This window comes from Propithecus coquereli, unplaced genomic scaffold, assembly GCF_000956105.1.
Source record: "Propithecus coquereli isolate 6110/MARCELLA unplaced genomic scaffold, Pcoq_1.0 Scaffold88, whole genome shotgun sequence".
Classification (NCBI taxonomy): Eukaryota; Metazoa; Chordata; class Mammalia; order Primates; family Indriidae; genus Propithecus; species Propithecus coquereli.
In genome coordinates this window covers 9689063-9706243 of record NW_012155062.1, presented here as the reverse complement: position 1 = coordinate 9706243, position 17181 = coordinate 9689063, and the positions used below count along the sequence as shown (strand labels likewise).

The following is a 17181-nucleotide window of genomic DNA, read 5'->3' as shown; positions in this document are numbered from 1 at the left end:
CTGACACCTCCTCCCAGCCCATGAATGCTCCTGAGGAAGCCCCAGGCTCTGCAGAGCCCTACAAACATGATGCTTTGAAACATGGCAACTCACATACGGCCAGCCACGAGGGCCCACTATTAAGGTAAGATAAACCACCTGCAAATCAATTCTAGTGAGACTTCTTTTGCAACAACGTTTTCCTATTATCTTAAAAAAATGACATGGGAAAATTAAGTATATGATGAAATGAGTTTCTAATCTCAAAACTAGAAAAAAACAAGACAAAATATAAAACTTGATCTATCATTCATTTATCCCTTCAACAAATTGTGTTAGCTGACTAACAGGTACTGGATTTACATTAAAAATGGGAAATATATCAAGGAAATAAATAAACATCAGTCAGACATCGTCGAAGTATTTGCCCATTTCTGATCTTCCAAAAGTTTCCTATCACTAAAAACAACATGGATTTCATAGTAATCAGCATTAGAAATTGCTTCATCTACTAGATTTGAGCAAGAAAAGCATAATCTTGGATTTGAGAGTAACTTGAACAAAGGTAAACAAATGTGAATGACTATTAACTATCTAATCTAATTTTCCCAAATTTGAATTTGTGGTGTCATCTTACCCAAGTAGGTCAACTATTTCATGAAATTATATTTAGTTTTCCTTTGACTACAAGGAGAAATATTTTGTCTCTTAAATATATTCAGTAAGACTTTTTCTGATGAATAGACACTTACATCTGGTAAGATTTTTGTTTTTCCTCATTAAAAAAAATTCCTGTGAAGCAAGCTGGAAATCTAGCTACTTAAACAAGTAATCTTGGGTCTTTGTACCTAAATTCATTAATTTTTCACTTTTTGTTTTACTCCTTACATCAGTAAACTTAAACATAAGACCCCGAGATTACTAATCTAGGTAGCTAGATCCTCAAGTATAAGTCCAATATCTTAACAGTTACAAAAGGCTAAAAATATTGATAAAACATGTCAGCGACCAGTGACATTCTGGGACAGGAGAAAAAAAAAAACGTGGAAAACCTAATTACAGTGCTATGGTAGAATGAGCCTTATGTCTAGAGTCAGAGCAGTCTCAGTTCTACCTTGGTCAAGCTGTGGGAATCCCTGGAGAAGTTACCTAATTTTTCTAGGCCTCAATCTCCCTATCAGGCCTCTTTCACAGGGATATTAAGGAAAAACACCACCATATATAAAAGTGAACTGAAGATATGAAACCATACACCAAATGCTCCTTGTTAGAAGCATAACCATGCTTTGCACCCAACCATTAGGGAGTCACCCACAGGCAGCACCAACTGCACAGGTTGCTGCCTACCATGCAGAGCAATGGCTTTCCACTTTGAGTTTCCACCCCTGGAGGGCATAAACATTTTAGTTTTTTTTAGTGGGGGGGGTTGTTTTTTCTTGAGATGGGGTCTCACTATGTTGCCCAGGCTGTTCTCAAACCCTGGACTCAAGCGATCCTCTCATCTCAGCCTCCTGAATAGCTGTGACTATAGGCATGCTGTAGAAGGAAGAGGGAAGAGGGAAGAAGGCAGACTACAAATGAAAAAGAATTACGTAAATGAAATGGCTACTTGTTATAAGTCAAGGGGTGGCATGAGGTTCAAAGAGCAATGTCAATGGAAGCAAAGCAAAGCACTGATATTCAGTATCCCTGTGCATATCTGTGCTCAATTAGGAACCAATAACAGCAAGTTAAAATAACCCATTATACCAATATAAAAACAAAAATAAAAACCCCCACATACTACAAAACATTACAAATAGGAATTAGGGTAGCCACATATATAGCTGAAGTCCCCCCTCCTGTCCCAATTCCTGCAATAAAACAGTATGGCTGAAGAGGCAACAACAGGAATATGTTTGTGTCATCATTTTCAGTTTAGGTGGAGATATATTTGATGACTTCACTCCTTCTGAGCTACCACGGAATATATGATTAGATCTGTCAGAACGATGGAACAGAAGAGAACAGAGAAAGAGGCTCAAATATGTGGGTAACATTTGCAGTGTACCCACATAATAAATGACTACTGGAAATTAGGGAAAATCTGAACAAAGGAGTGATGTTATTAATGACTCAATCAAACAGCTGTCAAAAATATTTTTTAAGCATTTAAATTATAAAATGCAATAGTGTCTAATATGTGGAGTTATACATTCAGCTCAAATGAGGATAGAAAAACCATCCCATTTTCATTTCTATATGTATATAAAATTTAAAACTTACTAGATTCCACTGTCATCTGAAGCAAACTATCAATGACATTGGACAGGAGTCCTTTACTGGATATTTTTAGATGACTCAATACTACTGGAACAGCTTGATATCCCAAAAACAAGGTTTTTCCTTCGTCTGTCTTCAAGTCCAAACAAAGAGAATCAAATGCCTGAGCCAGGTAATCAGCTGAAAAACAATATGTAAAATCAACTGTTAGAGAACTATCAGTTCTCTATCAGTTCTCTAACTGGGAAGCAGAAACAGAAGATGACAAGCAGTATCACTTTAACAAATTCAAAAGAGAAACAAAAATTAAAGGACAAGAGATAACAGTCTAAATTTGGATTCTAATTAATTAGTTAGAATTCAAATGGGAAGGGGGAGAAAAGAGGCATTACATTAAGATAGGATAAATTTCACTTAGAATTTTCAAATTTTAACATGAAAATAACAAATGAGCCCCATTTCTTTTTTATACCAAGAAATAAAACCAATGACTTAATAGTAAATACCACAAGTAATGTTTATTTTCCATGTGCAATAACTATTACATGCTTCCAAAAATTTAAACAGCATCAGTATTTCTATCTTTACAACAGCTTTCTAAGATTACATATATTTTTTTTTTGCTGCTTTGTAAATGTTTACCGATTTCAAAATGTAACTTTATACAAACTTGCTAAATGGATTTTAAACAAGGATTTTTGTCTCCTAGTAAAGATCAAACACTAGGCCATTCAAAGATAACTTCAGAGGATTGAATACGCTCTGCTGTGTTACTTTTCATGATACATCTCCCATTAAAATGGCAACACGATTTTACCAAGGCCAGTGCTGTAAGGACACCTGCTAGATCAGAATCCCCAAAACTTTCTTAAAGATGTTGCACAGATGATTGGGAAGCCTATAAAGCCAGGATTGGGATGCACTAATTTAACCAGAATCAACGCAAATGAAATGTTAAGATACTTGCATCATTACACTTCAATACACCAAACAACCCAAGTTGTTATAACAATTTTACACCATGCTTTTAAATGTACAATATTCAAGTTTTCTAAAACTCTCCTTTCAAAATACTATTCAAAGGAATAAAAAATTGTTCATGCTGTTCAAGTAATTGTGAATTAATTTTCTACTAAGATTTCTGTTTAAAGGAGAAGGCTCAAGTACCTTGAAATATTGAAAGTATGACAGCACCACCATATTAAAATTTATTGTCCTCTGGCCTCATGTTACATTTCTTCTTTACTGTTTCAGCTTATATGAACAATAAGGAAACAATTTAAAACCCTAGTTATTAAGAATGAGAAGTTGAGGATAACTTGTGAAGTTAACATACACATGAAAGAATTTTGAGAAATTAAGATGTGTGCTTGTGGATCAATTTATAGTACATTCCACTTTTATTTTTGGTACAATTTAGTTCAAGGAACACTAACATTACTGTACTTAATTTTGTAATTTTTAAAAAATCACTGCAAATAAATGTATATTAGGCTAAGCGAATTTGCTAGATTCTCTTCAGACTTGCCTTATTTAAAAAAATTTTTTTTTCTTAGACAACAACACAGAAGAATATATAGATGAATCCTGAATGCAACTCCTTACAGGAACAGAAGTTTTACCACAGCACCACCTACTGTACTTTACACAAATTACTTCATGTCTTATTAATATATGATCTGACAAGATTAAATGGGTTGAATACTATATGGTATTTTTTTTTTTTTAAGTTTTCAGGCCTACAATTTGTCCTTTATTAACTTGGGAGGATGTAAAAATGATTTTTGGTTATTTTTTCAAGACTAATCTTATCTTTGAGATAAATCAAAATTATGTCCCCATTTTAATTTCCCTAACAGCGAAAATTTTCTAAAAAGACCAATTTACCTTTGAAAAGAATATTTTAAAAAATTTTAGTTATCAATTATATCAAAATTGATTTCTTTTTATAAATAAGTTGTATTATTGAGTCTTTTAACAATGTCCTCACATTCAAATGTAATCCTTCTGTTCCTTATCAAAAGTCGATATGTTGATCTTAATAACTATGAGATAGGCTTTTCCATTATTTAGTCTATTGGTCGATTAAAAAATTAGAAAGTCTTTGCAGCAACTCTTATCAAAAGGTGAACTCTACTGCCCACCCTTTGAATGTGGGCTAACCTGTGACTTTAACCAACAGAATGCAGCAGAAATGATGCTGTGTGAGTTAGGAGCCTGGGCCTCAAGAGCCCTTGCATCTTCTGCTCTTCAGCTAGATACTTTTCCACCACTTATAAACAGGCCCCACGGAGAGAGACCAACCAAGGACAGGAGAACCCAGACAGCACAACCATCCGACTGAGCTAAGTCAAAATTACTAACCCAAAGAATTGTGAGCTAGTAAATAAAATGATGGCTGTTTTAAGTCGTGAAGTGTTTGGTGGCTTATTATGCAGCAATAGATAACTAATGTAGTCTAAAAGATCTCAATTCTAAGTAAAACCAATAATAATTAAATACTACTACTACTACTAACGATAATGGCTAGCTTCTTAAGAACTTACTATATGCCAGATTCTTTTGCTAAACCTTCACATTAATTCTCTCATTTAATCTTAAAAAAAATTGTATTGTAAACAGAAAAGTGACCTTCCACCAAATGTTACACAGCTAGTAGTGAAGCAGGGATTCAAATCTTAGTTGTTTGGCTACGCTGCTGAAGTTCTCAACTACTACATTATACTGGCTTCCTACCAATCAAATGTTCTTGTTATCCGAGAATGGCAATAATTCCCTACATTTCTCTAGACCTGAAGTTTAAGTACATAATTAAAAACCAAATAAGTCTGCTAAGTTGAGGACCAAGTGCCACACAGGAAAGGATAGAACTAGCCCTAAAGCGCATACTGAAAATATATATATATATATATTTTAATTAAATATAGAAGCTATCCCTAAACCAAATAATTCTATCAGATAAAATTCCTATGACCTCTTTTAACAATTACATATCATAACTTACAGATTAATGTGTACATATTAGAGGTTTTATTAATTACAATACTTCCACATAGATTCCCACATCTCCATACTTATAACTGTTAATGACATATAACTTTGTACTGTCTTCATAATGATATTGTTAAGGGCCCAATATTTGGGATCAAGAAAGATCCGTGTCTATGACATTTGCCCGGCCTTCAGTTTGCTCTTCTGTGAAAATGGCAACTCTACCTACTTCATAAAGTCACTGTGGGGAATAAATTTGAAACAACCGAGAACAGTGTCAGCAACAGTGCAAGAACTCAGTTAGTGCTCATTTCCTTGACTCTTCCAATCATGTGTTTTTCAGTTATTTATCCTTTATCATTATTACAAATAGCACGTTAATTCCTTTGGACTTTTTTCCCTCTTATTTCCTTGCAATGAATCCCATGAAAGGTTACATTGCATTTTGGTGGTGCTTGCTAGCAGAATGCCCTTCAAAATTATTCTAATTTACAATACAACAAAAATTGTGCCTGTATCCTCTCAGTGATATATTATATTTGATCATTTTACTTTTGTGAGTAATAGATGTAAGCTTATATATCTTATAGTTAAATTTTATTTCAGAGATTCGACATAGCATAGTGGTTAAATGTGGAGGCTTAACTTCTCTATGCCTCAATTTCCTCAATTGAAAAACCAAAACATTAATAACACTGACATCTCACAACCTTATTGTAGGGATTAAATAACTTAATACACATAAAGTGTTCAGCCCATAACATAGTCAGTCATATGTGTTATTTATTTGGTTATCTCAGGAAGTATATTGTCTTAGGAAGTCATATAGTAGGGTCGAGAGGGTGAACTTTAAAAATTGATAGAGCTGGGCTAAATTAGACTCTGTCAAATGCTGGTTGTATTACCTTGGCACAATTACCTAACCTTTGTAAGCCTCACTGATATGGGGAAATAAAATTCAAAGATAATATTATAAAGGGCCTAGCTTTATAGTGCCAAATTCATCCCAAGTAGTATCATGTATGTTGATTCTTATTGAACACTCTATTCAGTGTAATCAGGTATCATCCTTATAGATCTATATATATTTAGGTAAGTAAGCATTTAATATTATGTGCATTATCTAGCACATTTATCTCCTTTATTTTTTCTACTAAATTTATTAATCTTGTAACTGCTATTTCTATTTCATAAATAGGAAATATCTTCTTACCAGAATTAAGTCTATTATAATTTAAGAGTTTTCCTGTGTTTAAATTTTTAATTCTCCCAGAATTTATTGCAGTGCATAATAAGACAGTATAACTAAATTTTATTTTTCTCGTTCTCCTAATAGTATTTGCTAGGTAAATTTTCCCTTTCCTAGCTCTTTTAGTTGGCTTTCTTGCTATATTCCAAGATTACACAAATCAAGATCCAACAGCTTCCTTCCAACCTTCAGCCTACTCAGAAAACACAAAGCCAAAAAGGAATCAGCTGATCAGTTCTGGAATTTGATACTGATGTGAATTTGGAGCCACTTCTTTCTTCATGTTAATTTCCTCTCCCTCTAACATGAGCCTAGAGAAAGCATTTCTCAGGGTAATGTAAATCTTCAAAAGGTATTACAAAGGCATTTCATAAACTGGAAGACAGTATTTCCCAAGTTGTCTTCCTCAGAAATTAGTCCTGCATACTGCTCTTCCACAAAGAGTTTGAAAGTTAAAGAAGTTTGGGAAATGTTACATACAATATATTCAAGTTTTAAAGATTTATAATGCCCATTAGGACATAAAAGTAATACAATTATTAAATTTTGCTTATCCTAAAATTTCCCAAACATTTCGAACTACAGACCCCAATGACCACTCCTCCTCTTTTTTATCTTGAGGTGCATCTATTATTTAGCCCACAGAGCTGCTTTCCCATGAAACAGACTGCCAGGATGTACTACATAATCAAGTAGACATCTTTTTAAAGTAGTAATCAAAGGATCTGGGGGCCTCTCTGGGTTCTCACTGTATCTCCCACGGAAGCTGGCACAGTTTTTAAAAAATCTCTGAAGCTCCCATTAAAAAATATTTTTAATTTTAAAAGATTAATTCTGAATTTTTCAAACACACAGAAAATAGAGAAAATGGTGTGAAAAACACCCATGCTGCAGATTTAACAGCTCTTAACATTTTGCTATAAACACTTTTTAGAAAAGAAATAAAATGTTACAGGAAAAAAAGTGAATTTAACGAAAATTAATAACAGATGTGTTTGTCATAAAATGGCAAATTGGAGGTGGTTTTACAACTTTGGTGGACCACTTTGTCCCTTTATGAGCTTTGTCAATTAATCAACATTGGGAAAGGATGTTTTTATGAAGGGTGGTAATTTTTTAATACCATAGCGCAATCCTATAACTTTTAAAATACAATTTACTATTTTAAAAATGTATCCTTTAGATTTTTAATAAGATACTAAACCAGTTAATTGTATTCATTCTGACAGTCTAATAATGTTTTAACTAATTTTTCAACTTTTATTACATCTCTGAAAGTTTATCTGATACCAAAGTAGACCCAAAAGATTGCTTTCAACTACCAATTTATATACAAATACCTGTGGATGCTCCCAAGTGATTTTGAAAATAGTTTTAAAACATATTTGTAAATGAGTTCTAAGTAGTTTGTTTGCTATCTCTTTAATAAAAATGTTTTAAAGCCATTTTCGCTATCAGAATGAACATCTGAATAATTTTTCAAACTAAGAGAATATCAATTGTGTGTTCATAATTGTGTACTTAGATGAAAGGTAAAAATCAATGTATATGTCTTTTAAAATGATAAATTAATGAAGAATTATTTAGTCTTATTTTTCAACTTCCATTTCATATCCTAAAGTTAAAAAGTTTAAAAAGTTAACTTTTTAAACATAAACACTTTTCAGAAATAGGAAACAACAACAATAAAAAATCTAACTAAAGTCTATTAGAAGTTGTCTATCTTCTCATGAAGACTTTTCCAAAAAGGCTACAGGATAAAGAAATGCTTACACTAGTTTTGTAAAGAGACATCACTGGCTGAAAAGAAATTTAACTTTTAAAAAATTAACTTAGAAATTTGACAAAATGCTTAAGAAAAACAAATAAGACAATCAAAAAGTTACTAGGATGGACAAGATATACCATTATGTGAACTCTGGTTAGTGCCTTTCTTACCAATTATCATAGAAAGCTTATAATTCACTAGATATTATGTTAATGCAAATAAATTATAAACAGATTGTTGAGTGAAAACAATAAGTTGCAGAGCAGCATGGTATAATTGGAATTTTTTTAATAAGAAGATAAACCCAAAGTAATTATGTGTTTTCTAGAGGTTCATATATATGTATACAAAAGTTTAAAAGGTCTAGAAGAAAGTACACCAAAATTCTCTCTGCAGAAAAACACCCAAGTTTTTATGGGGGGAAGGGGAATGGAGAGGTAAGTATAAATATTTTGCACACTGTTTTAATAAAAAGAATAGATGTATTTATTACTTATGTAATTAAATATTTCTAAAAATATTCTTAAAATATAAATGTCTTAAAAATGTATAAACGTACTGCACAAGGATGACACACAAATTCATGAAGCGTTCCATATTTTGGGCAGCACAAAAATACATTAATGTAGCCAGGCATGGTGGCTTATGCCTGTAACCCTAGCACTTTGGGAGGCCAAGGTGGGAGGATGGCTTGAGGCCAGGAAGGAGTTTGAGACCAGCCTGAGCAAGAGTGAGACCCCCATCTCCACAAAAAATTAGAAAAAGTAGCCAGGTGTGGTGGTGTGCACCTGTAGCCCGGCTACTTGGGAGGCTGAGGTAGGGAGATTGCTTGAGCCCAGGAGTTTGAGGTTGCAGTGAGCTATGATGACTCTTGCAAAGGCAACAAAGCAAGAAGACCCTGTCTCCAAAACAAACAAATAAACCAACAAACAAAAATATATATATATGCACAAACCTCTAAGAATTGTTATCAGAAATTTCTGATATGGAAACACTAAATTAATTAGACTTCTCTCACATCACACATATTTTTAAAATTTCAGCTGAATTAAACAGCTAAATGTAAAAGAGAAAAATATTATAGAAAATTTAGAATATAATTTTTAAACAGGAAGTTCAGAAATCACAGCATATAGATATTATTTAACTAAATAAAAATTTAAAATTTTGGTTTGGCAAGACAAACCATAAACAAATGACAGACTGGAAAAAATCTACATCACATAGGACACAAAAAAGACCGATATTATTACATTAGTATTATTATTATTTTTGAGATAGAGTCTCACTCTGTCACCCGGGCTAGAGTACAGTGGTATCATGATAGGTCACTGCAACCTTAAACTCCTGGGCTCAAGCGATCCTCTTGCCTCAGCCTTCCTGGTATCTGGGACTACAGGTGCGTGCCATGATGCCCAGCTAATTTTTCTATATCTTGTACAGATGGGGTCTTGCTCTTGCTCAGACTGGTCTCGAACACCTGAACTCAAGCAATCATCCGCCTCAGCCTCCCAGAGTACTAGGATTACAGGGATGAGCCACCGTGCCTGGCCAGAACCAATATTATTTGTTAAAAAACCAATAAATAAAAAGAGAAATCATCCAATAGAAAATAAACCAAGGATATGAACAGGAAATTTACCGAAGAGAAATGAAAATTTCTAAAAAACATATAAAAAGATGGTCAACCTCACTGGCAGTCAACAAAATGCAAATAAAAATCATTATGTGAAACTATTAATATGTTTACCCAATGAGACTGACAAATGTTAAAAATAGCAGTATGTATTATATTGTACATGATTGTGCCAAGGTAATACAACCAGCATTTGACACAGTCTAATTTAGCCCAGCTCTATCAATTTTTAAAGTTCACCCTCTTGACCCTATTATATCACTTCCTAAAAATAGAAAGAAATTGAGTGGACAACTAAAAATATATAGAAAAAATTAGCTGGGCATGGTGACGCATGCCTGTCATCCCAGCTACTCGGAAGGCTGAGGCAGAAGGACTGCTTGAGCCCAGGAGTTTGCGGTTGCCGTAAGGTAGGCTGATGCCACGGCACTTTAGCCCGGGCAACAGAGTGAGACTCTTTCTCAAAAAAAAAATTATTTTGAGTATTCTAAGTCCTCCGCATTTCTATGTGAACTTCTTATTTGTATTTCAATAGATTTAGGGGGTACAAGTGTTTTTTGTTACATGAATGAACTGTATAACATATAATGCTGAAGTCAGGGCTTTTACTGTCCCCGTCACCAGAATAGTGTACATTGTACTCAATGGGTAGATTTTTATCCCTCATTCTCCTCCTAGCCTTTCCCCTTCTTAGTTTTCAATGTCCATTACACCACTTTATGACCATTTTTACCCCTCATTTAGCTCTCACTTATAAGAACATGTAGTATTTATTTTTCCATTCCTGAGATAGTTCTCTACTTGAACTTTATAATCAACTTATCAATTTCTGCCTAAGAATCTAATGGGTTCTTAGGCAGATTGGGATTGCTTTGAATCTATATATCAATTTCGGGAGAACTGACATCTTAACAACATTGAATCTTCTGACCCATGAACAAAGTGTATCTCTCTCCGTTTATTTAGGTCTTTAAATTCTCTGAGAATACTTAATATTAACAGTTTTAGTGTACGCTACATCTTTTGTCTCTCACATGTTTATCTCTAAGTATTTCATATTTTTAGTCTGGAATTTTGCATAGAATGCTCGGTAGAATTCACCTGTGCAACTATATGGGCCTGTAATTTTCCTGAAGAGGAGTTTTGTAACTACAAATTCAATTTTGATAATAGATATAGGTACATTCAGGTTATCCGTTTCTTTTTAAGTGAAATTTGGTATTTTACATCTTTCAAGTAATGTGTCCATTTCCTCTAAATTGTCAAATTTATTGGCATTAAATTGTTTAGACTATTCCTTTATTATTTTTTGAATGCCTATAGGATCCCTAAGGATCACCCTCTCTCATTTCTGATATGGTAAATTTACATTATGTCTTTTTTTCCTACTCAGCCTGGCTAGAGGTTTATCAATTTATCAGTTTTCTTAATAAAAGAGCTTTGGTTTCACTAACTTTTCTATATTATTTTTCAAATTTTTTCACAGATTTCTTTTCCTATATTGATTATAACCTTTCAGCTTGCATTGGATTTAATTTGCCACCCTTTTTCTACTATTTAAAGGCATTCAACGCTATCAATTTCCCTTTGAGCACTACTTTAGCTACATCCCACAGATTTTGTTATGCTATGTTTTCACTCGGTTCAGAGTAATTTCTAATTTTTCTTTTGATTTCTTCTTTGGCCGTGGGTTACATAAAAGCATGTTATTTAGTTTCCAAATAGTTGAGGATTTTCCAGATATCTTTCTGTTATTTATTTCTAATTTAATTCCATTGTGGCCAGAGTTTATACTTTGTATTGAATCTTTTAAAATTTGTTAAGATTCGTTTTATGCCCTAAAATACGGTCTATCTTGCCAATATGCCATATGCACTTAAAAAGAATGTGTATTCTGTTGTGGTTAGGTGGGTTATCCTATACATAGACCAAGTTGGTTGACAGTGTTCTTCAAGTCTACTATTCCTTACTCACTCTCTGCCAACTTGTTCTATCAATTACTTACAAATGTTGGAACTTCTGACATTATTGTGGACTTGTTTCTTCCTTCAGTTCTATCAATTTTTCCTTCAGGTTATTAGGTATATAAAGGTTTAGGATTATGATGTTCTCTTGATGAATTGACCACTTATCATTTTGAAATGATCCTCTTTATCTCTGAAAACAGTCTTTGCAACTTTCTTTGCCTAATATTAATATAGTGATTTCACCTTTCTCTTCATTAGTGTTAATAAGGCATATCCTTTTCCATTTGTTTACTTGTAATCTATTTGTGTCCATATATTTAAAATGGGATCCTTATAAGCAACATATAATTGGGTCTTATTTTTTCATCCAATCAGATAAACTCTGCCTTTCAATCGAAGTGTTTATCTCCTTTGTTGGCATATTAGCTATACATCTTTTTAGTGATTGTTTAAGGTTTTATATATAAACATTTTTAAGTTATAACAGTCTACTTTCAAGTAATATACCATTTCATGTATAAGAAATTTACTATACTGTAATTCTATTTCAGCCCTGTTAGACTTTATTATGTTGTTGCCAAAACATTTTACTTCTACATATAAGCTCCACAATCCAATACATTCTTACTATTTTTTATTTAAACAGTCAATTATTCCCCTGAACCCCCCAGAAAACAACCTTTTTTTTTCTCTTGGGCTGACTGCTTCAGTGTCCACCAAAAAACTTTCAAAGGCATCTCATTTGGAAATGTTCTGAACTTGCTACCTGCATGCAGTTTGAGGCAATTTCATTACCTTTTGGGTTTGTCTCTATCATATCTGGGCTGCTTCAAACGTGGGAGAGTGACTTGCCATGTGCATCTAAATTCATATGTATTTGAACATATTATTTTTAAACAAGTTTTAAAATACTTAAATGTATTAAATGTATGTTAATATATTTATCTACCCAACCTACATGTAAGTTAAAACACCTGGAAGCCAAGCAAAACTTTTCTCCTACTCATGTTGTTTCAGAATTTTATTAAACAAATAATTCATTGAACACATTAAATGTAATAGACACTGTGCCAGGCATTTAGCCACCAATATCTCATCTTATTTCCATGTGAAATATTATTTTTGTACTATACGGTAATAAATTAATGCTTTAAAATGAAACCACTTGCTCAGAATTTGTAAGAATTTGTACCAAGAGACCAAGCCTTGCTCTTTTCCCTTTGTGAACCTGACACTGGGGGAGACAGGCCGACAGCCATTAAATTGTTCTTCTTTTGCCTCACCCTATGAGTCAGGCAGCCAGATGTGGGAAAGGATCAACTCGGGGTTTGGGGGAGGGCTGTCCAGAGGTACAGCCTGCTCCATCTCAATGCCCTGTAGGTATAAAGATGGACAGGTTCCAGGAGCTTGCTATGGGGCAACAAGGGCAAGACAAACAACTGCCTAGTGGTTGCAGGCCTGGGGGGATGACATCCCAGGGGCTCCTCAGGCAGCCATCCTAGAACCCTGGCAATGTTGGTGTTGTGCTGACAATAGCTCCTACAAGGATGGCCTGCCCCATGAGCTTGATGTACCATGTGGTAAGTCCTACCTTTGGCCTCTGAAGGCCACAGTCCACTTAGGGAGAGATGCAATCCACTTCTATTCTACCAATCAAATTCAAACATTTTCCTTTTGGTTACATTTGGAGGAGACTGAGGTAGGCAGCAACTTAATGCTGATCCTTGAGTCAGGAAATGGAGTTATATAGTGGAAAACGCCCTAAACTTTGAATCAAAAAGCCCCAATTTCAAATATGAGCTCTGCAAGTTGCTTAGTGACCTTGGGCAAGCCAATGAAACCTTTCTGAGTCTCAGTTTTTTCATTTGCAACTTGGGATAGAAATGTCTGTTGTTACTGTGAGGATTAAATGGTGTATAGCAGTGGTCTCAAATAGGGGCAGTTTTGTTCCCCAGGAGACATATCATAATGTCTGGAAACATTTGGGTTGTTTCAAGTGGGAGAGTGCTGCTGGCATCTAGTTGGTAGAGGGCAAGGATGCTGCTAAACAATCTTCAATGCCAATAGTGCTGAGGTTGAGAAACCCTGGTGTATATATACCATTAGGCTTTTTCTAGTGTTCAGCATCCAAGAGGGTGTTAAGGTTAACTGCATTAGATTAGACTGTTAAGAGCAGGACTCCTCATTGCTGGGTCTCTTAACAGGCCCCCCATTCCTCCATAACTTGCCTCAGGGACCTAGACAATCGCCTAGGGTGAGGGCTGTGAATGTGCTGGTCCTCATCTGTCAGGAAACATGGGACTAGCAGCCCTGAGTCTGACAGAGGACACTTCCTTTTCTGGGCCTGGCTCTCACCACCTGTACCAGGACAATGTCCGACAGAGCTTCTGAGGGCCATTTGGCTCTGATGTTTCTTCCCAGGTGCTGGCATATGCTGGGATATGACTGAGACCAAGGCTCCTTTTATACCTGTATTCACTTGCAACCTCTCACAGCTCCAGGACTCACATCCTACCTGCGTGCAGCTCTGGAGAGAGGACAAGCAGTTGGGGAGTGCTCTTTTCCCTTGGATCCCTCAGCATCTGGGTTTCTTTCTTTTCATTTTTTTTTTTTTCTGAGACAGAGTCTTGCTTTGCCACCCTGGGTAGAGTGCAGTGCTGTCAGCCTAGCTCACTGCAATCTCAAACTCCTGGGCTCAGGGGATCCTCCTCCCTCAGCCTCCTGAGTAGCTGGGACTACAGGTGTGTACCACCACACCCAGCTAATTTTTTCTATTTTTTTTTTAGTAGAGATGGGATCTTATTCTTGCTCAGGTTGGTCTTGAGCTCCTGAGCTCAAGCGATCCTCCTGCCTCGGCCTCCCAGAGTGCTAGGATTACAGGTGTGAGCCACCACGCCCGGCCTGGGCTTCTTTCTTGACAGTAGCAGCTCGTGCCTTAGCCCTAAGTGGTAGATGAATAATAGTAGAACCTACCAGGTTTTGGCTTAAAAGAGACCCTTGTGCCTAGGCTGGGCGTGCCTAGTCCATGAGAAAAAGGAGAACTCTAATATCGCTTCCTTGTTCCACAGTGATTAGTCTCAGGTCCTTTTTGAGGCCACCAGGCTGAGGAGCATGCAGCAAAAGGTATCTGCTAGGCAGGAGCCTTATGAGAGAGAATCGCTGACAGCAAGTATGAAGAGAAATTAGCAGGGCAGAGAATGAAGTCAGGGAGATATGTTATGACTTGTCTGTGGTCAAGGGAGAGGTGATGAGGCCACTGAAAGGTCAGAGAGAGGAAGTGAACAGGAGAGCTGGATTTAGGCAACATTCTTGAATTCCAGTGACCAGAGGTCAACAGGGTATGGAGAAGAGAGGTGACACTGAGATGTCTAGAGAAGACCAAGGAAGAAAGGAGAAGAACAGGAGTGACCAGGAGCTCAAGTTGGACATGCTCCTTATGTTTGTGTTTATAGTTTTCACAGCATTTGGAGAATTTGGGGCCATTATTTCTGAAATATTTTTTGTCTTCCCTCTTCATGGACTCTAAGGACATATATATATTTTGTTTTTCACAGTTTTTTTTCTCTGTGCAATTCATTTTGGACAGTTTCTATTGATTGCTACGTATTCTAGTTCACTAGTCTTTTGTCTGCAATGTCTAATTCTCTCTAGTGTATTTTTAATCCCAGGCATTGTGACTGTCATCTCTAGAAATGTGACTGATATCTTTTTTTTCCCCTTATCTTCCACATGTCTACTTACCAGGCTCATGCTTTCCTCTATTTTCTTAAACGTATGGAATATAGTTATAATAACTGCTTTAAAGTCCTTGTCTACTAATTCTATCATCCATATCATGTTGGATATGATTCTATGTTCTTAAAAAAATCACTTGTGCAGGGAAGCAATCAAATTCATTAATTCAATAAATAATATGAAGTACCAATTTTAAGACATTTCTGGACTTCCTATTCCAATTGTACTGTTTTGATGTATTAAATCAATTATTACTCATTTTTTATTATTACATATTATGATTGTGTTAAAGTCTGCTAAGGTAAGCCTCTGACCCAGTGTTGCTGTTTTGTTTTACATTGTTACATTTGTTGGAAATTATTTTTCCACATAAACTTCACTATCACTTCCTCAATTGACACAAAAACTACACTGGAATTTTAACTGGTGTTACAGTAAGCCATGTGGGACACCTTATAATTTTTAATACACTTGGTCTTTGCAGGTAAGAAGAATAAAAGTCCTTTATTTCTGACATTTAACTTCAGCATCAATCTTTATCAACCTATTTATTCATCCCTTTTTTATCCATATCTTTATGCCCTGCTACATATCTTTAAATACTTTCAATTTATATGGAGTATCCACAAATTAATAGTTTTCCTTATTCCTTTCCAATATTCATACTTTATTTTTTCATGGCTCATTACAAATGGCTGGCAGGTCCAATACTGTATTGCACAGAAACGGTGACAGGGAGCAGTCAATTCCCATCTATTTTATTTTCTCTTTTCAAATAAACATCCTTTATTGCATTCCTCCCTTTTTCAGAGTTTTATCACAGGACTGAACAATATATGTTATCAAATGATGTTATATGTTGATATATGATTTTAAATATTTTTCTTAAATAATTAATGACTAATAATTTTTCTTGTGTTAAAGTGGCTTTGAATTTCTGATATTAACCTTACTCGATCTCTGGTGAATATGTATACTTTTTAATGTGTGGCTATGGTTTGCCAGCTAAAACTCTATTTAGAGTCTATTTATCTCTGTGTGTGTGTGTGTGTGTGTGTGCGTGTTAAGTTTCTGAGATAAGTCTGTGGTGAACTTTATTTTGGGCTAATATTCTCTTCTCATAAGTGGGCTTTCAAACACTTACTGCCCAGTCCATTATAATTTTGAGAACTATAACCATACGGAGGCAAAAATAACTACGAAGACAAAGTTATACAGCTTTCTGTTTTTTCATCAAGTCCATACCATCAGGAATGACTAAATAAAACATACTTCAGAGAAAGAAGCCAAATTAAATTACTGTCATTGCTCACTTAAAAAAACAGCCAGTCTGAGTCATGTAACAAAAAAGATAAAAAGATGGTATATTTATTGACTGCATTAGCATAATTCACTAACAAAAAGTATAATATTTAATAATCTAAAAAGATAACTAGTTATAGCTACATATTAAGTATGGCCAACTTTGACTGAACGATTATTTTTAATTCATTCATTTCCTTATTCACCAAGCACCATGCTAGGTGCAGGGAGACACAATGGTAAACAGGACATGTTTCCTCCTCAGTAAACTTACAAACTAGGGCAGGGACTG

At 35.0% G+C, this 17181-nt stretch overlaps 1 protein-coding gene across 1 annotated transcript in view; it reads right to left on the bottom strand.

The window, feature by feature from the left end:
• The window catches only part of CCDC138 (coiled-coil domain containing 138), a 168984-nt gene that overhangs the window by 36600 nt on the left and 115203 nt on the right, over positions 1-17181 (bottom strand). Inside the window, exon 11 of the mRNA XM_012664265.1 lies at positions 2245-2421. Coding sequence (XP_012519719.1) covers positions 2245-2421 — 177 coding nt within the window. The remainder of the gene's footprint in view (positions 1-2244; positions 2422-17181) is intronic.